Source organism: Mugil cephalus, chromosome 11 (genome assembly GCF_022458985.1).
Source record: "Mugil cephalus isolate CIBA_MC_2020 chromosome 11, CIBA_Mcephalus_1.1, whole genome shotgun sequence".
Classification (NCBI taxonomy): domain Eukaryota; kingdom Metazoa; phylum Chordata; class Actinopteri; order Mugiliformes; family Mugilidae; genus Mugil; species Mugil cephalus.
The window spans coordinates 3,549,446-3,570,796 of record NC_061780.1 but is presented as its reverse complement, the minus strand read 5'-3'; the positions used below and the strand labels follow the sequence as shown (position 1 = coordinate 3,570,796).

General features: G+C 40.4%; 1 protein-coding gene across 1 annotated transcript; it reads left to right on the top strand.

Moving 5' to 3' along the window:
* Positions 1-840: 840 nt before the first annotated feature.
* xrcc1 (X-ray repair complementing defective repair in Chinese hamster cells 1) lies at positions 841-20,927 on the top strand. The gene is made up of 17 exons (XM_047599626.1): positions 841-1,318; positions 1,425-1,517; positions 2,380-2,487; positions 2,579-2,737; positions 3,035-3,112; positions 4,012-4,135; positions 4,362-4,468; positions 8,209-8,371; positions 8,457-8,691; positions 10,060-10,176; positions 14,482-14,563; positions 14,644-14,743; positions 16,949-17,003; positions 19,603-19,730; positions 19,991-20,081; positions 20,174-20,249; positions 20,673-20,927. The coding sequence occupies exons 1-17, from the start codon at positions 1,268-1,270 to the stop codon at positions 20,778-20,780; spliced, it is 1,875 nt and encodes a 624-aa protein (XP_047455582.1). The 5' UTR covers positions 841-1,267; the 3' UTR covers positions 20,781-20,927.
* Positions 20,928-21,351: the final 424 nt, after the last annotated feature.

Below are 21,351 nucleotides of genomic sequence, written 5' to 3'. Positions count from 1 at the left end.
AGGAACAGACAAACAGTTTTGGATGGACACTTGAAAACCGGGTTAAGGAGCTTGGGATAGTTGATAAAACTATAAGTCAATCTGTTCCTCTCTCTGTGCTGACACCATGGACAACGGAAGAAGTGAATGTTGATCTGAACCTCTTAAAGAATCAAAAGGAGAAATTTTTAAATGTAGATAAAGTTAACAAATACGTCAAAAGAAAATACTAAAAGATTGTTAAAATATAAACAGACGCATCCAAGGAATTGAATAATAAGGTAGGGATAACTTTTGTAATACCAGACTGAAGTACAGTGTAAAGTACAAGAGTTAACAATAATTTAGCAGTGTATACAGGGGACTTATTGGCTATTCTGCTTACTTTGAGTTGGATAGAGGAGGTCACACCACAGAAAGTATTAATAGGATCAGACTCCAGCTTTAATAAGTATTAAGCATGTCTATTCAGATACAAGGCTAGAGATATAGTTCTTGAAATAAATGTTACACAGATTTAAGAGGGTGGGGGTAGAAATTCTGTTCATTTGTTTCCCAGCACATAGTGGGCTAGAGGGAAATTAATTGCCAGATATGCTATAGAATGCAACACAGAAACGAGAAAGAGATACGGTTGTTATGTACAGTAAGTCTGAGCACTCCAAAGGAATAGGATAACTGCCGATTTACTAAGGAAAAGTTCAGGAGATGTTAGTTACAGCGCTATATTTGGGTTTCTCCAAAGAACATTCCAGTCCAGAAGGTGGCGGTAAAGCACCTAAAAGTGTTTTGCCAACCGCCGGTGAATGTGAAGAAGATGGAGGAAAGCTCTGATTGGTTAGGAATGCTGTTTGCCGGAAGTTGCGTCGCAATCGGCTCGTTCGGCTTTTGGTGGGAAATTGAGTGAGCCTCCACGCACATTTTACTTAATATTAAAAGAATTGTAATTTATTATCTGACCTTTGCCTTGAAGACAAAGTACCGCGTATTCGTCAAATACATAACAGTCTGAAAAAATACACGGAACAGCACCGAAGGTGTGCTAAAATCACCAGTTACTCAGGAAAAGTTCTCTCTGCCTATTGTTTGCTAGCATGCTATCACGTTAGTCCACGTCTTGTTCATTAGCAACTAAGTACATTTACTCGATTTTTTTAGGCTAACGTTGCTGCCAGTGAATGGAAACTTAATGTGCTTTATGTTTTATTAGCCGGTTACAGTAGTGGTTCGTGGCCGGTAGGTTTTATTTGAGTTAACAAGGACCAGTTGATCCGCATTAACACCAAACATGCCAGAAATCAAGCTGAAACACGTCGTGTCCTGCAGCACCGAGGACACTGTGAGTTGTTCCTCTGTCGCTTTATTCATGCATGTTACATGTGTACGAGCGTATAGAAAGGTGTGACCCTTACACCCACTTTTTTTTGTTGTTATATTGTAATCAGACTCACAAGGCGGACAACCTGCTCAGTTCTGACACCTACAGAAAGTGGAAAGCAGCAAGACCCGGGGAGAAACAGACATCAGTCATTCTTCAGGTTTGTTTTTGTTGTTAAGTGTTAAATATCGCGTTACATGTGCTTTCTCTGAAAACACAAATCACAGGTGGAATCACAGAACGTATTACAACTGCGAATCAAAAGCCTATATTTTTTGTTAACTCTCACAAAAAGTTCTTATGAAATCGTTTAACTTAACATATAAGGATGTACATTGGTTAAGCTGTGTACCCTGCACTGTGATGAAAGCATTAACAATGTCCTTGTGAACTCAAAATAAAACTGCTTTCTCTAAGTTAAGTCTATTTATTACCAAAGCATTTGTCATTTGTTCAAATGGAGAAAATGTGACCATAATTGCAGTGCTTGTCAATTTAAGTTGTGCCACAACATATTTTGCTTGCACTGCTAACATTTTCTTTAAGGGGCTACAGTTGTCGTAGTTACAATTTTATCTATTAATCAACTTGCGGACACAGTTATATATGTATCTCAACAAAAAATGGAGACTTAAGCATTTCAGTGTTTTCTCACATCCCCTTTGTCGATATGTTTTGTCGGTTTGGGAGTCCCCTTGTCTGGTTTTAACAGTGAGATCATATTCAGCATAGAAAATGAGGAAGAAGCTGGATGATTTTACATCACACATTGTGTTGATCTTTGCCTAAATTTTACCACTTTGCACGAGACTTTATTTTACCTTTACTGTCTAGATTCCAGAGATCATGTTCTACGTTTTCATTATCGTTTGCGGGTTATATTCATACAACAAAGAGCTTCTCTGCCTTTTGTCCATCTGTAAAAGTAGGGGTTGCCAAAATACTTTCTTCGTTCAGATGTTTTTACGTGTTTACATGCCTTGTGTAAACTCAGGTAACCAAAGCTGCTTTACATTTTTCAGTTTGAGAAAGAAGAGCAGGTGCACAGTATTGATATTGGAAATGAAGGGTCAGCTTTCATCGAAGTGTTGGTGGGGAACTCTTCAGCTGTCAGAGACCAGGACTATGAGGTATTCTTTCAAACCAGTCCCACTCATAATCTCACTCATAGTTTGAACTTCATACTTACTTTTGAATTTAATTTTTCTCCCTCTGCTTTAGGTTCTTCTGGTTACATCCTCCTTCATGTCCCCCACGGAGAGCCGTAATGGCACCAACATGAACCGGGTGCGTTTCTTTGGCCCCAACCAGCTGCAGAAGAGCACAGTTCAGGAGAAGTGGGACAGAGTGAAAATTGTGTGTAGCCAGCCGTACAGTAAGGTGAGACCCTGGTGTAAACAAACAAAGCCGTTGTAATTCTTCATCTGAATCAAATTATTAGCAAGTACAACAATAATATGGAATAAAATACAAAACCAGATGCACAATAAATCTGTGCAAGCGGCTTGGTTGCACTTATTATATGTTCAGTAGTTCACTATTATTCATCATTTCTGAAAATAGAATAGAAGTCTAAGATCATCTTTTAGATCCTGTGCCATTTCTTGAGGCAGCGTTTAAGTTGCATGAAGACTCCCTCACCAAAATATAACACAACTTTGTCTTTGAACTTTTCAGAATATTGCATATGGACTTTCCTTTGTTAAGTTCCATTCACCACCTGACAAAAACGATCCTCCACCAACCTCCTCTCCAGTAAGTTATGCTTTTCTTTAACCTTTTCAGTTTCAGTTGCAGTGCTTCACCTTACAGCTCACTGTAGCAACTTCTTGTTCCATTACTGCCTGAAATATTTTAAATTGTCATACAAAATGCACAAAAATGACCATTGCCTTCGTTCATTTGTAACAAACAATTGTGGTAATTTCTGAGCATTTCCTGTGACTACTTCACAATAAAAGAATAAACTGATATAATATGAAACTGCAGCAGTAGATAGAATTACATTTAAGATTTTTTTTGTACTTGTCTGCTGTTCAGCAGGAATCCTAAGATGTGCCTGTAAAATGTATTAATAAATTCTACTTTTTTTAAAAAAAACTTTGTAACTGCAGTTATTTTCTTATACATTAGGTAAAAAGCTTGAAATTTTAATTCCTGACACAGATGAACATGCATCACTGTCAATGACAAAGAAAGCAGGAGGTGCTGCCTGTCATTTGGACTTTTGAAAGGAAAAAGTAAACATAAAGAAATCTATTTTCTCTGCACAGAAAAGAACAGTAAAATGTTTTAGGTTTATTAAATAGGTGATATTTAATCAGATGGCAAATGGAAGCGGTAAATTCTTACCACACTGACAAACATGTTGCAGTTTTTGTATATTCTAGTTAAACTATTTTACCTTCCTATAAGGTGTCTTAACCAAAGTATATTTGAATGACAGTCTTAAAGATTGTAATTTCAGCATATTTGTAATGTATTTCATGCTGTAGTGTGAATCCAGGCCATAACACTGGCGGTGTCCTGTAAATATCTTTTCAGCTCGTGAAAACATGCGTCAAACCTTTGATTGTATTAAGGGGAAATGCGCTTCAGTCAGCCCCTCCATCTTCTGCATCGTTAATGAATTCTTCATTTTTCTCTCCTGTCAGAAACTGACAAAGCTGGGACAGTTCAGGGTGAAGGATGAGTCTCCTTCATCTGGGCCCAGCCTTCAACCAGGAAGCCTGTTCTTCAATCGTGACAGCTCAACAAAGCTTAGTAGTTCACTCAAAGGTAAATCCATTTATTTAACTCATTTATTTTCTCCTGGAGCCCAGTTAAACTCTTTCAGCTTTGTGTGGTAATGAAGTGGCAATGACATCAAATAATAAGAAGAGCTCTAACTAGGTTTTATTCAGTGTTCTTGTGTTTGTTTCATAGACACTCTTTATTGTGAAGCTGTTTGTGGGAATAGTTTTCCTCTGTTCCATCATTGCCCTCTGTACATCTTTCTCCTTAGTGTCTCCTCAGAGTGACAAGTTGAGCTACGCTGCAGCTACCCTACAAGCGGGAAGCAGCTCCCACGCATCAGGTCAAGCTTCCTCTTCCAATTCTGCTTCACCACAGGTACTAAACATTCTCATCACTGTCTTCACTGAGGGACAAGCAGCTGCTCCTTAATGAGCAGCAGGAGTTTTCTTAATTTAAACCACAGGAAGGCAGAGAGGATGAAACAGTCTCAGATATTCCTACATAACTGCTTACATGGACACTAATTAAAACGATCCGCTAAGATACAGTGGGGGAAATAAGTATTTGATCCCCTGCTGAATTTGTAAGTTTGCCCACTTCCATAGAAATGATCAGACTCTGGTTTTTATGGTTGTTTACTGGTTATGGGTATAGACAGAATATCAGTCGAAAATGCATAAAAAACACACAATCTAAAAGTTATAAATTGTTATGTATTTTATTAAGGGAAATAAGTATTTGATCCCGAAGCACAACACAAGTCAGTACTTTGTAGAGAAACCTTTGTTGGCAAGCACAGCGATGAGACGTTTCTTGTAGTTGGTCACCAGGTTTGCTCACAGCGCAGGAGGGATTTTGGCCCATTCATCTTTACAGACAGTCTCTAAATCCTTCAAGTTTCTTGGCTGCCTCTTGGAAACTCGGAGCTTCAGCTCCCTCCACAGGTTTTCGATCGGGTTAAGGTCTGGAGACTGACTAGGCCACTCCATGACCTTAATATGCTTCTTCTTGAGCCACTCCTTTGTTGTCCTGGCAGTATGTTTTGGGTCATTGTCATGTTGGAAAACCCACCCACGAGGCATCTTCAGTGTTCTTGCTGAGGAAAGAAGGTTTTTGTCCAAGATGTTACAGTGCATGGCTGCATTCATTGGCCCCATAATGCGGTGAAGTTGCCCTGTACCCTTTGCTGAAAAAACAGCCCCAAAACATGATGTTTCCACCTCCATGCTTAACCGTGGGTATGGTGTTCTTTGGGTCATACTCACGTTTTTTCATCCTCCAAACACGGCGGGTCGAGTTAATGCCAAATAGCTCAACTTTGGTTTCGTCAGACCACAGCACTTTCTCCCAAGCCTTCTCTGAGTCATTTAGATGTTCACTGGCAAACTTAAGGCGGGCCTGTACATGTGCCTTCTTGAGCAGGGGGACCTTGCGGGCACTGCAAGAGTTCAATCCATAACGGCGCAGTGTGTTGCCAACTGTTTTCTTGGTGACGGAGGTCCCAACTGCTTCCAGATCAGTAACAAGCTCCTGCCGTGTTGTTTTAGGCTGCTCCCTCACCTTTCTCATCATCATCCTCACTCCATGAGGCGAGATTTTGCGGGGAGCTCCAGACCGAGGACAGTTGATGGTCCTTTTATGGGTCTTCCACTTGCGAATAATGGCACCAATAGTTGTCACCTTCTCACCAAGCCTTTTGCTGATGGTTTTGTAACCTATACCAGCCTTGTGCAGGTCTACAATCTTGTCCCTGACATCTTTTGACAGCTCTTTGGTCTTGCCCATGGTGCTGTAGAAGTTGGAATGTAAGAAACTGATTCTTAGAGCAGGTGTGCTTTATATACATGACGAGTTAAGATCAGGAGTATTGGTAATTAGTTGACTGAGCACAGCTGTGTGCCACATGCGCACCAGCCAATCTGTAGGAGCCTGAATTCTAAGTGAATTGTTGGGGATCAAATACTTATTTCCCTTAATAAAATACATAACAATTTATAACTTTTAGATTGTGTGTTTTTTATGCATTTTCGATTGATATTCTGTCTATACCCATAACCAGTAAACAACCATAAAAACCAGAGTCTGATCATTTCTATGGAAGTGGGCAAACTTACAAATTCAGCAGGGGATCAAATACTTATTTCCCCCACTGTATGTGTTTACACGTCCTAAAACATCAAAATAAGAATCAGAATAGGATGTTGTGGTTCTGCCAGCAGAGGAGCATCGAATCTGTCAAATAATTTCACAGTAGAAGGAATTTATTCCCAACTTTGACAACACTGAATTCATAAATGAAGATGACGATAGACACACAAATTGAAGTGGGCCCCTCACATCAGTTCCAGTTTCATGAATGCTTTCAAACACCTGGGGCCCCATGCATCAATGGTTACAAGCGCTGCAGAAAATGCGCTGCAGAAAATTCGGATGCCTCGCGCAGACCTCACCGGCTGTGTACACGCGTATCTACAGATGTTGATCCTTTGGTGACACTTAGAGGTGACGCTGGAAAACTGTCATAATACTGTACTGGCAGCACACACGTGTGGGACCTCCAGTAATTTGTAACAGTGTCGGAGGACGCCTGTGATCTTAATCCCTTTCGAAACGGCTGTGTCATAAAGTCATAATTTCAACGTAAATAATTCTTATAACACTAATCCAGTGTGAATCAGCAATTAATGTGTAAATCTGTGTAGGTGGGGCTGATTTAAATACTGACAGATTGTTGGTAATTTCTTCCTGGGATCAGTGGTAACGAAAATATTTTTTTATTATCCATTATAATTTGCAAACTAACTAAAAAGTGTAAATTGCCCTCTGATATGCAGCAGAGACATAACTATGGATAGTAAATTAAAGGAAAACACAGAGTTTGTTTGTCCCATGTGAATGCTATGAAACACGTTGTTTCTGAGTCATAGGACGTCCCCAGGTAAAACTAATCCCTCCTCAACTTCAGTGAGTCTCAATTTGCTTTCTGTGACGTTCTTTTGTTCCACCCTACTCGTCCTTTTGTTTTAATTTTCTGATTGTGCAGAAAGGGGAATCTCAGGTGCGGGACCCATTCAAAATGATTTGTTTATTTGAATGGGGGCGCAGTTTATATGGCTATATTTAGGTTTTTGAAAAGCACAGGGATTATCCATAAAATGTAAAGTAAATTTGTAAACTGTCCTGCTTCACACTCCAGGCCACATGGTGGCAGTAATGCGCCTAACATTTGTTTGCCAACTGCTATTAAACAAGAAGAAGAAATGTGGGGACAATGAGGCGTCGGGTATCGCGCTCAATTCAATGTTGAGTAGGATAAAAGGGAAACGTGCTTGGATTCTTGTGTACGTACACATTCTTTGTACATCAGCATTTTTGGGTGTGCAGCGTTTTCTGGGTTTGTGTGTATGTCCAGTTGTAGTAGGAAATACACACACGTCTTTGCAAGTTTGTACATGAGCCCCCTGATTGTTTTTGACGAGCTCCTTGTTTCTGTGTCTCCTGGAAAATCATCATGTCATCTGGTATTCATGCTGCGTGGGGCTAACATGTCCAGAAAGTATTTACTCCAACAGAGAAACAATCAATTCTAATTGAATTCCAGTCAGATCAGTCTGATCCAACTGAGGTGGTTCCAAAGGCTTTTGTTTTGATTATTAGTGTCATGTCAGTGTCCATGTCAATGCAGTCGTTACAGAGACGGCAAAATTAGTCCGACATATTGATCAGTTCTTCTACCCTTCGGCAGCAGTTGGTTTTTCCAGGATGGTAAGTAATCCCAGTATTTTCAAAAGTCCCAAATAGAAGTCATGTAGCAGACCAAATTCTTACCTCAGTAATTTGCCTTTTATTTCTAATTATCAGCAGCATAATCAGAATCATTTAATTGGATGGAAAAAAGGCTTCTCCTACTCACACTTTAGTTAAGTTTATTAAAGGTTTTATCAGAGGACCTTCCTGTGACTTAGAATGAATGTCTTTGAATTTCTTTGGAGCCTGTTTTATTCTGCTCATAATCAGTCCGTCTCTCCTCCCAACACATCTGGCTTTAACACAAGTTGTCCTGTATTTTCTTCTTTCTAATGGCTTAAGCTCATCATGTTAATTTTGTCCCGTAGCCACCAGCAAAAAGAAAATTTGAGTTCAGCAAAGAGCGGCAGTCTGCGCCCGGCGCTCCGCCCTCAAAGAAAACAAGCCCAGCCGGATCACCAGAGGGCAAAGCTGTGACCCCCAAACACAAGCCGACCCCAGTGAGCACACCCAGCCCCAGCTCCGCCAAAGGTAACACATCATCTGAATCGTAGCAAACAAGATTATTTCTCCTCCTAGAAAAATATATTAAAGTTTAAAAAAAATCTCTTTGCAGCACCATCAGCACAAAAATCTACAGAGAGGAAGGGTCAGCCTAAACCTGAACCTAAAACCAAACCGAAGGCAAAGTCCCAGAGAGAGCAGCAGGTCCCATTTAACCGGATCATGGAGGGGGTGGTGTTTGTACTCAGCGGCTTCCAAAACCCCTTTAGAGGGGAGCTGAGAGAAAAGGCTCTGGACATGGGGGCCAAGTATCGGCCCGACTGGACGCCCGACTCCACACATCTCATGTAAGTACCTGAGAGGCATAGAAAAAGAAAATGAACGTGCTTCATTAACTTGATCTTAGTTATGATTTTGTATATGCATTACCCATGTAACCAATCAGCCACAACATTATGACCACTGACAGGTGAAGAAAATAACATTGACCAACTTGTGACAATTCAGTGTTCTGTTGGAAAACGTTTGGACCTGGTATTTGTTTGGATGTTACTTAGACATGTATCACCCACCTAGACCAGACCAGACACCCCCAACCTAGGCAATGCCACTCCTTCATATCAGCAGATGCATCCTGACACAGACACACACACACACAACAGCGGCTTAGGAACAACTCAAAAAACATGAAGAACAACACAAGGTTTTGACCTGGTCTCCAAACTCACTAGATCCCAAACTCATCAAGTATCTGTGGGATGATCCACAGAGGACCCTCCCCGTAGGACCCAAAGCCCCCATCCCCAACTACATTCTGTTGCCATACCACAAGACACCCTCAGTAGCCCATGTCAATTATCTTATGAGTCACGTGTTTTGAGGGCACAAGCGAGGCCTAGACAATATTAGGTGGTCATAATGTTATGTCTGATGTGTATAACATTGAGGGTGATGGTCTGACATTTTTAGGGAGATATTTGATGATCGGCGATGATGACGTGGACATGTCCTGTTGATACAGGGAAAACAAAGTGTCTATAATGCTGCAGACTTCATTCATACATTTACCTAGACAAAAGCAAAATTCAGTCTAAATTTATTCAAAAAGTTGTTTACTCTGTGTCTTTGTGACTGTCTTCATTTTGATAAAGACACCAACAGAACACTGATCAGATTTTTTTCCCATCACATCAGACTGTTAGAGACCATTATTCACTGCAGCCCTTTGGTGAGGAGAGGTCAGAAACGTGGCTCGACGAAGAGAAAGTGAGAAAGAGATAAGCCGAGAACAAATGCAAAAGACGCAGATAAGACAAAAGATCAATATGTGATGAAACTACACAATGTTGTTAGAAGATAAAAGAAAAACATTATCAGAGAACACAGAAGAGTATTATTTCCAGCTACACGTTTTGTTTTAAATCTAAAAAATGATTGAGTGGGGTGTAAGACGTTGAAGCTTTCTGTCTACACGTGACGATCATAGTCAATAATAATCTTTATAAATGACCCAATCACTTTATCTTTAGGCTGTATGCGGCTGTTTTTTTATCAGTGAAACAGATTACAGCATTGTGTAAGAGGTCCACACTCAGTAAATCAGTGTGATCTTGATCTCCGCTGTCAGCACAGACTATTGCCCTTGTCAGCTTCTCTTAATGATGTAAACATGTGTGACCGTGTGTGTACATCTGTTTCGTCCCGTTAATCTCCAGCTGTGCCTTCGCTAACACCCCAAAGTACAGCCAGGTGAAATCCGCAGGTGGCATGATCGTACGAAAGGAATGGGTGATGGACTGCCACAAGAGAAAACAGAAGATTTCCTATAAACGGTAAGAGAAAGTGAAAGACAAAAAAGTGTTTTTATGGCAATAATGGGGATATTAAACTGCACGGAAATGAAATTTCTCTGCTCAAAATTGGCCTCATGAACAGCTGGAGGGTTTGTTAAAGGATACCCAACATATGAATCCATATCTGATTAATACTTTCTCTTAAGCCACGTCTGTGTTTCTACAATCTGTGCACAGCACTCACGCTGATTGAAGCGTCCAAAAATACACCTCTCACAGCAGTGTTGCCCACTTGCCTCAGAGAACACTGCAACCTTGAGCAGCCGATCCCTGCTGTGATCACAAATTCAACCCACCCAGCTCCCACAGCTCTCTAATTATATACCTCATTATAGGGGCAGCTTTTGCAGCATCAAGGTCTCCTGTCATCCCTCCACACAAATCACTGTGTACTGAATAATGTAGGGCTGAATGCTCATCTCAAGCAACGGAAGGTCCATAATAAATGGAACGGTACTGTACTGAATGGAGCGTTGCCTTTATCGTTTAAGGAATTCCTTCACTTTCATTACTTCTGTAATGGTTGTGTCCTCTTTGAAGATGAATTGATTTCCAACCAGGCTGGGTTATCCGAGGCTACTGACCTTGTGAGACTTCTGCTAATATCATTCAGATGTAAGGCTGTAAGGATGATGGAGTGGTAATTGTGGTATTAGCTCTACCCATTACAGTTATATTGTTGTTTACCTGCTTTATGATTTCTTTCTCTTCAGGTCTTTTTTTTTTCAGAATAAAGTGCATATATAAGGTTGTAACAATTATTCATTTTTTATATAGATTAGTTTTACAATTAGTCCATTTATCATTTGTTCACCTTTTACTTTTAAATGATAAACTCTACTGCCACCGTCAAACGTTTTCAATAGCTGTGTCAAAGCACTGGCTTACCACCTAAAACATTCTAGTGTAGAGCTAAAACTGGAAAGTGAAGTATTTTCAATCACAATTCAACTTTAAAAAATATACAAAATACATTTTCCTTTTTTCAGAACATGTTAATTGGCTTGAAATTTTTTGAGCTTGAAATGTGTGCTGCTTCTTTATTATTAGGTATTTAGATGTGACCATCATTCAAAGAGATTATTATCACCGATTTCCGTGAAAAAGACAAAAATGGAACTGGTCAGAGTTATGATGTGATAAGAATGCTCTCAACAGTATGCAGAGACACAGAGAGAAATGGAGAACTAACTTTTAAATGAATGCTGCTGAAGGGCGATGGCACACAACACTGAGGTTTCATTAAATCTCTTTTAAAATTCTCAAAAAGAGCGTTGAAATGAGAAGTTCCCTGCAGCCTGTGTCGTCATTCTCCCTCATGTTCTTCTTTCACTGTCAGTTTCTCATTGTGCCAAAGATCTCTCACCCTCCTCCCCCACCCTCCATTCTGCTCTGTCCCCCGTCTCTTGTTGTCAGAATAATCCATTCCCCTGCCCAGCACCACTATTGTGCATTGCTTGGAGTGTGCACAGCTTTGATGATGTATCCTTTATTTAAAAGCTGCATCTGCTATGGGTAATTAAAGCGACCACTTACTTTGATGATGACAAGTGCCCAAACAAATACGCACACTCACTCTCAAACTGTTGCTCCATCCTGCATACAAACACTTTATCGCTGAGCATCTGGAGACAAATGCACAGCTCTGTTCACATCCTGACATGCGTGCGCACCGTGTAGTTTATATATTAATGCATCCTCCATAGCCATTACTCAATCACTGAGGATCTAGAGACAGGCAGAAAGTGGACAGTGGATAACTCTCGAGCAGCACCGCAACGTCACATCACAACAGACCCAAATAAGTACACAGATTTCTCTGTAGATCAGTGCTCCGTTGCAACAAAAGGACTTGGAAAATAGTGCGCGTGGTGGAGCCGGAATAGCTTCACAAAAAAATTCACTCGCATCAACAACCCAAAATATAAAAGCACAGTGTTGGCTACATCCTGAAGGTATAGTGACAAAACTATAGAGATGCTTTTAAATCATTTGATCATCAGTAGCAAATTGAGTATTAAATGTTAATGATCACATACAATTATTTTGTGAACACTGTTAATTAACACTATTGTTACTTATTTTTTGATCAGTGATGAATCTTTTATATAATATTGCTAAAATATTGTGTAATTTCACAAAATCCAAGGTGATTGAAGTTGCTTTTGTGTTTAATGAGTAATTTAATCACTTAAAAACTGATACCTAAAACCACCGAATACAATGTTGTGTGAGCTACCATTCACCAATCAGCTACAGTATTATGACCACTGACAGGAAAATCCATAGGACCCAAAGACCCCCACCCACAAGAGGAGGCACAAGAGAGACCTAGGCAGTATAAGGGAGATGGTCTTAATGTTATGCCTGATCAGTGTATAGCCTCATTGATCAATGTCTGCAGCCCATTTTAGGCAGAGCAACACAAGCGTGCTGTCTTTCCTTTGTAGGAATGACCCATATTGTCATATGCAGTGGCCTTCTTGTTACTCTCTCTCTACCCACAGTGTCCTTTTTCATTTTCCAATTTCCTGGACACTGAGCTTTATGAAACAAGCAAGCGTAGCTCAGCAAAATGTCTCCCTACAGCATGTGTGGAAATGATTACACCACAACGGTGGCATTTTAACTCTTCACAAGCTGATAACATGCTGCTGGCTTTATAGCGGCTTGAAGTAATATCTAGAGAAGCTGGGGAAAAAATGTCATACTCATTGTACCCATATTGTCTATACACTCACTGGCCACTTTATTAGGTACACCTGTTCAATTGCATGTTAACACAAATAGCTGATCAACCAATCACATGGCTGCAGTTCAATGCTTTTATTCATGTAGAGGTGATCAAGACAACCTGCTGAAGTTCAAACTGAGCATCAGAATGAGGAAGAAAGGGGATTTAAGAGACTTTGAACGTGGTATGGTTGTTGGTGTCAGACGGGCTGGTCTGAGTATTTCAGAAACTGCTGATCTACTGGGATTTCACACAGAACCATCTCTAGGGTTTATAGAGAATGGTCCGAAAAAGAGAAAATAAGAGAAAATATCCAGTGAGCAGCAGGTGTATGGACGAAAATGCCTTGTTGATGTGAGAGGTCATAGGAGAATGGGCAGACTGGTTGGAGATAATAGAAAGGGAACAGTAACTCAAATAACCACTCATAACAACCAAGGAAGCAGAATAACATCTCTGAACCCACAACACGTCCAACCTCGAAGAAGATGAGCTACAGCAGCAGAAGACCACACCGGGTACCACTCCTGTCAGCTAAGAACAGGAAACTGAGACTACAGTTCACACAGACTCAACAAAACTGGACAATAGAAGATTGGAAAACCGTTGCCTGGTCTAATGAGTCTCAATTTTAGCTGTGACATTTGAATGGCAGGGTCAGAATTTGGAGTGAACAACATGAGAGCATGGATCCATCCTGCTTTGTATCAACGGTTCAGGCTGGTGGTGGCGGTGGTGTAATGGTGTGGGGGATATTGTCTTGGCACACTTTGGGCCCCTTAGTACAAACTGAGCATGGTTTAAATGCCACAGCCTACCTGAGTATTGTTGCTGACCATGTCCATCCCTTATGACCACAGTGGACCATCTTCTGACGTCTACTTCCAGCAGGATAATGCACCATGTCACAAAGCTCATATCATCTCAAACTGGTTTCTTGAACATGACAATAAGTTCACTGTACTCCAATGGCCTCCACAGTCACCAGATCTCAATCCAATAGAGAACCTTAGGGATGTGGTGGAACGGGAGATTTGCATCATAGATGTGCAGCCAACAAATCTGCAGCAACTGTGTGATGCTGTCATGTTAATATGGGGCAAGATCTCTGAGGAATGTTTCTAAAACCTTTTTGAAAGTATGATACCAAGAATTAAGGCAGTTCTGAAGGCAAAAGGAGGTCCAACCTTTTACTAGCAAGGTGTTCCTAATAAAGTAGCCAGCGATTGTGTATGTGTGAGTGTTAATTTATAGGCAAATTAAACGTGTGTCTTTGCATGCAAACTTACAATTATATAAAACGATATAATACCCAGGTGTTGGTCATAGTTTTAAACATCAGGACATTGATTAATTTGGTGAAAAATGTTCTCTTTACTCTGAACACTATCTTTGTTCCGCTTATGCCTGACAAGGCCCCAGTGCACTTTGAATCATTGTACAGGGAAAGCTGATTGGAGAATAAGATAGATTGTGCAGGCGTTCTTTTCCCTCTGGCATTTAATCATCCTGACACGCTGTGTGAAGGCCTCTTTTTTGTTTTTCACCAGGTATTTGATGGATGGAGCAGAGTCGAGCTCAGAGAGCGAAATGGAAGTGGACGACCAGAGTGAAGAGGAAATGGACACAAAGGTAAATTTATTTCTTTAAGTGAGCTTATAAATATAATCAAACAAAAAATCTGTTGGGCTTAACGCTTGCTGTTCTTGCAGATTCCACAGAAGCAGGAGAGACAGGTCACTCCTAAAAAGGCACAAATAAAGAAAGAGGACGATGATGAGTATGGTGGCTCCACTGATATGGATGAACCAGGTCGGTATCAACACCAGCAATGCCACTCTCTTTTCTTTTTGTGCATAGGGATTGTTGTTGGGATCAATGAAAAAGCCTATTGTTGTTCTCAAACGAACGATACATGATAGCCTTGCAAAAGTCTTAAATGTGTTTTTCTACTGACTCATAGCCAAAATTCACCCGAGACAAAGCGACAGACTGAGTGAGATCACAGGGGACAAAGCTAGCTGTTGACCCAACAAAAAGGTGAAATTGAGGAAGCTGAAAAATGGCAGCCGAGATAAAAGAGGAGGGATAGAATCCGGGTGTACAGAAACAGATCGACAAAGAAAATGTTTGAAAATATAAACTCTCCTATGGCCTGAACATCCAATTTTGAGCCCACTTACATGTATATCACTTTGGGGTTAAAAACAAGCAGCTACCAAAACAACCCATGAGAGCAACTGATACAAAGTTTCAATCTGAACCTTTACTTCAAGGAAACAAGCTTGGTTCCTAGCACCTAATTCACCATGCTGATAGCATGCAGTGACTGCAAGAACAAGAAGCTCTGTCTCTTACTTCTTATGTTCTGCTTGTTACACTTAAAAAGAGTTGGAGTGGGGATTATAAAAGAGGGTTACCAAGGCAACCAGGGCCTCAAATGTCCACTATTGACCGACTGTCAGATATAAAGCGATAGCTGATGATCAAGGTGCTTCATATGTGGATGGGGAATATTCCCAAGTAAAGGCCATGACACCAGGTCTTTGGCCAGGAAGAGAAACAGATACAAACTACTGCTCCCTGTTGGTAGGATGACTTATTTCTTTTCACATTTCAAGTGTATATCATACATGCTAGTTGGCAGTATGTTCAACGGCAAGTTACTGGTCCAGATACAAGCATTGTGAAGCAGTGCCACAGGTATTGATGGCAGTTCCTTGATGTCGATTTGTTGTGTTCGTACCTTTAGTCTCTATAATTAAAGACCTGGGCCAACATAATGATGTCATAATATACCATCACAAGTAACAAGGTCATCAATAGCAAATGAGTGATAAAATTAAAACATAGGTGTCACAAAACATGTAACATATTTTGATTTGTTTTGGGCTGATTTTTCTCAGTATTCATGTACTGAAATAAATCAGGTTTTTACCCTGTACTACAACAAGAGCAAATAAGAGACACAATGACAGATGAAAAAATTACAAACCAAAGGGTCTGGAAAACCCCTTTAGTTTTGTAACTGTTCATTAACCAGAAGGTACATTTAAAACAACACTTTATTCATCTTTAAATATACAAGTGAACGTATATAAATAAAGGCGCCACAGAGCCCAGGAGCTGCAAATAAGTGGCTGTGAGTCATGGGAAGTGATTCATCCTATTAGCACAAATAACTAGAGATTGAGATAGAGTTGCACTGGAGCTGAAGAGGACTGTATGAATTGAGAAGGGCCAGGGGAGGATGTGAGAGCCCAGGGATTAAACAAAAAGGATAACCTTTATGAAGCGCTTGGGAATGGATGATTCGTCGGGACGAGAACATACTTTACTGTAGGTGCAGGTTAACATAGAAGGAAGAACGGGGAGGCAAGACATAATCGCTGTAAAGGGACTTGTCCATGATTCTCATTTCTATGTTAATGTGAGGCCAGAAGTAAAGTGTCGGGGCGCATCAGTGACGAGAGACAACAAGCGGCGACGGCATTTTAATTAGAGCTTCCTCTCTTTTCCTCATCTACAACTCAGGACTCTATGATAATGGCAGACGTTGCCAGAAAGGGTGCATGAATTCAGATGCGTACAGAGGATTCACCTGACATTTTCCTGCTTTCTATGCTCTCTGAGAATAGGAATCCATAGCTGATTTTACATGGAGCCAAGTATTCCGATTACAATCAGGTTAGAAGCCCAAATCGAATGAAAATGCTCCATATAAACGCTTTAATCGGAATAAACAGGCCCAAGGGGGGTAGAATGTTCCTTTTCTCAAACCAATGCATAGTTAAGTTCAAGTGACGTTTCCTCAACTGGTCTGCAGCACCGCGGAGAACTTGTTTTTCATAACTCTGAAAGAACTAGACATTATCGCACACTTAGACGGCAGAAAAATAGAAGTTTAAAAAAAATTAATTGAAACTAGGATAGACCAAAGCATGGAATAAATTTGGAATAATTTGACTGATTTTAGGTTTATTTAATCATACTGACAAATAATGTTTAATCTCACAGGTGGTGGTGATGATGATGAAGAATCTGCAGTGGACACTGAGGATGAGCTGCAGAGGTAAACTGAAAAAAATCATTCTGATGTTACCTTATGTTACATGCTCAGTTAATCCTAATTCTTAATTAATACATTCAAATGATTATTAAGAACCAACGTAGATCTTCTTCTGATGTGGTGTTCTCTTTCGGTTCCTCATGTTTAGAGAGATTTTTAGTGTCTCATTGTTTTAGGCTTGGCAAGATGCATCCTTACTGTTTTGGTTGGATCTTTCCTACTCAGATGTAGCAGTAAAACACTGCTAATTACCCACTGCATACTAAAATGCCCTTAAGACATGAAAAACATGGCTGGAACGGCTCTTGCTTGCTTGTTTAAAACTGTACTTGAGTAGAATTGAGAGTAATCTGCTTACTTTCTCGGTTTTGTTTTGCTGTTTTAAAGCTGCTGTTTTGTTTTACATGTTTGTTTTATAGACACAGAAACAATGAAACTGCTTTAAATGTCCCGTTCTTGCTGTATGTCCAGCATTAAACAGCAGATAATATTGGCTTCTTCCGCTGTCACAGTTCTGTTTGTTTTGTCAAGATGCACTTGAGACGTGGCTGAAACGCCTCGTTAACAGCTTTTATCACAGTGCTCTTTAATAGAGACACTTTTTTAATCAGAGTAATGTGCTTAGGTACCTTGAATTGTTGTAAGCAATCCAACAAACTGTCACACATGCACTTCCGCCCTACACTCTTCTAGACATCACTCAGCGGAGCAAATTTGAGACCGTAAATCTATCTCTGACCAGACAGTAATGGCACCTAAACCTTCCAGCCACATTGCGTAACATGTGGTAGAAGCCATGTATTAATAGCGCAAGTAATTCATAGAGACTAAGTGGCCATGATGTGCCTCTTCTCGCTCCAACCGTCTCTTAGTGTTTCCAGTTGTGAGAACATGTCTGATCTGGACAATCTCCTTGTCTCTGCTACATGTAATTAAGGGCAACGTCTGGATAGGGACGGGCGTTGAGAATGGTTCTTTAAAAGAACTAGTTCCAGCAGGTTCAATTCAGTGATGTCATCAACCTTCATGCTCATCGATTCCCCTTAGCGATTCTTTTTGTGATGAATCGTTATTTATTTACTAATTTACATGACGGCGTTGATGTATGTGCCTGTCACATTCTGATTTTGCCACTGGATGGCCCATCAGACTGTGTCATTGTAGAAGCTGCAGGGCTGCGAGCAGCTCAAAAACAGAGCAAAGTTTTGGTCTACTACCATAAGAGACCGATCTCTCGCTTCAATATGGGATGGAGAGATTTTAAAGTAAATTTCAAATCAGTGTGTTGTTACACGATCGTTAATGGAAGTGCATAAGTGAATCATCCCTACATCATGTTTGGGAAATCACACAAATCGGGTAATGCATGTGTGACTGTGTGTATACAGCTTGTATAGCGATATGAATCACTTTTTTTTTTTAGCTTTTTTAACGCACTGGCAAGACCGTGAGATCCGCGAGCTGCTCTGCATCTAAGGAAAAGAGGAGATTTGGCAGCAGATATCGTGCACTGTACAGGACACTGATTTATTCAAATATCAGCGGCCTTTAGAACGAGCGGGGGTTAGACCGGTCCATTCTTCGTCATCAACAAACTGAAAACGTTAAAAAGAATACACCATGCTGTCCATTGTTTATCTCGCAGTGTAGTGTACTTAAATGTGTAATGATGACTTTGGGAAACTTGACACACGACATGATACAAAACAAAGATGAGTATTTGGTTAAAATACTATTTTCGGCAAGTAATAAAGTAATTACCAGATTGTGGTATAAAGTGGAGCCACCGACTAAGGAGCAGTGGGTATGCCCTGTCGAAGAAATATTTGTAATGGAGAAACTTACACACAAATTAAGACTACAGGAAATGCAATTTGAAGTAAAGTGGGGAAAATGGATTGATTGACCAATTTCCTATTTGTTTACTTACACAAGCTCTTATCTCTTGTTTAGAAACTCAAAACAAAATTCCGTTGTTTACATGAAACCACAAACACCTACTTTGTCTAAACCAAAAATTCACTAGAGGAATTGGAATCGATAGGGAATCGATAAAGAGTCGGATCGATGAGCAGAATTGTTAATGGCGTTGATATCAATAAAATCTTATTGATGCCAATCCCGACGTCTGGACCCAGTTCTCCCAACATTGTCTGGAATTCAGCTCTGGTTGCTAGTCACGTTTAGCCATACCATCACATTTCCAACAACATTAAAGAAATTAATGAAAATAATGACTGTGCAATAAGCATGTTCCTTTTCCCCAAACAGAAGTGCAATATTATACAGTCCTGTTTACATTCTAATTTGTATATAGTGTCCTTTTTAGTTTGTTTGTTGGGACGCGAGAGCTGTACCTCAATTTCCTTGTGCAATGTATATTGTTATATGCTACCGTGCAATGACAATAAAGACTCTAATCTCTAAAGCCTTTAATTTCATGGTGCTTGACTCACAGTTCTACTGGTTGGTTAAAGTTGAATAGTGTGAGGTCTGAAATGCCTTGTAGCTGACCGCCTTTAGAACAGGTGCCAAGAACTTTCTTTTTTGTTTGTCTTTTGAGAGGAAACATGTTGTATAAAACATATTGTCCTTGTGAAAGGGTGGAAAAGGAGACCAGGCAAAAGAAAACGGCGACGTCGGTGAAAGAGGAGGATCCGTACGGGGGGTCGACAGACGAAAACACAGACGCTGAAGCTGAAGAGGATCATCCCATCCCCGAGCTACCTGGTTGGTCTCTGTTCTCGTTTCTTCTGTCTTCACGTGTCTGTCCCTGTTCTTGTCACAGGAACACATGTCGGACACTGCAGCGGCTGACGGAAAGTAATTGGATGGTCACATACAAACACAGACGTCAAAGCTCATTCTGTTTTCTCTGGGACCTTCTCCCCTTTGTCAAAGACCACATATAATTACTCCTCCTATATACTGTGTGGTATTGCAGTCCTTTTTCTTCTTTTTTTTTTCTTCACTTTCCTTGTTTCTTCCAGACTTTTTCAGCGGAAAACGCTTTTTCCTTTACGGTAAATTCCCCAACAACGAGAGGCGACTGCTGTTGCGGTACATCGTTGCTTTCAATGGGTGAGAAAGACTTATCTGTTCTAAACCTGTGCAACATGAACCTTTAATTTGTGCGGCTGTAATTATGATGCACGTGTTTGTCATCGTTGCAGAGTAATTGAGGAGTACATGACGGACAAGGTGCAGTTCGTGGTGACCAGTGAGGGATGGCATGACTCGTTTGAAGACGTGAGTGGACTTGACTTCTCTATATATCTTTGGACAAATAAGGATGTCCAACACAAGCGCAAAACACTGAACATTTGTCCACATTTGCTTTTATCTTTCACTCTCTCAGACGTTTTTTAAATTGCTCTAAAAAAAGACAATTATAAAAGCTAAAAAGCAAGATGAAAAAACGTGCTTTCAATACAGAACTCAAACACTATCAGCACTTCTCAGGCATTTTATTTAATTAGCAATCCCTATCATTTTGCATGGTACAATAGAGTAAAAGCACAGAAGCAAATTGGCGACCCAAGTATTTAAGTGAAATTCAACTGAGTGTTGACTTCAAGTGTCTTTAGAAGTTTAGTCAGTTTTTGTTATACACTTCCTGATCATTTATTGATGCTAAAGGAACACTAAATGATCATCTTTCATTTGCCACAGGCGCTGATGGAGAACGGAAATCTGAACTTTGTCAAACCTGCATGGATTTACGCAATCAATGAACGTCAGAAGATGCTGCCCTATCAGCCCTACACTGTTGTCCCCTGAACGTTACATCGTGGCATACACACAACAGCCTGTGCAGATACTTCCTATCTAGACGAGGACGCAGAGGGGAAAGCCATACACACTTCTTTTTCCTAGATTTACTACCCTCGCTCAAAAGAAGCAATAAATCAATGAGTGTCCAATTAACTGACTTTGTACTTGATCTTCATTCAGTATGTACAGTCCTTACAGTGTTTTCAACTCTTGGTCAAGCTGTAAAACGTGTCTTTTAAATAGTGTTTCTTGAGGTTAATGGTAGGATTACGTGTAGGTTTTCGGTTTTGTCTATTCCAGCTCCATCACCACCGTCTGTGTGCTGTTTGCCGAAGTGCCCTCCATCTGATTCAGGACCTGTTTGAGTTTCTCTGTTCCTGTGCTGCAGCTGACTGCTGCTCCCCTCGGCTACCTCAGGCTCCGTCTGGAAATGAGTTATCACCATGTTCTGGCTGCCAGTGGCACTGATAGGACGGCAGATAGAGACCAGCCCAAAGTCAGTGGCAGTTATTTAAAGTTATAGCTAGTAAAAACTAAACAGGAGAAGCTAAATGAGATGAGAGCAACTCTTTCTCTT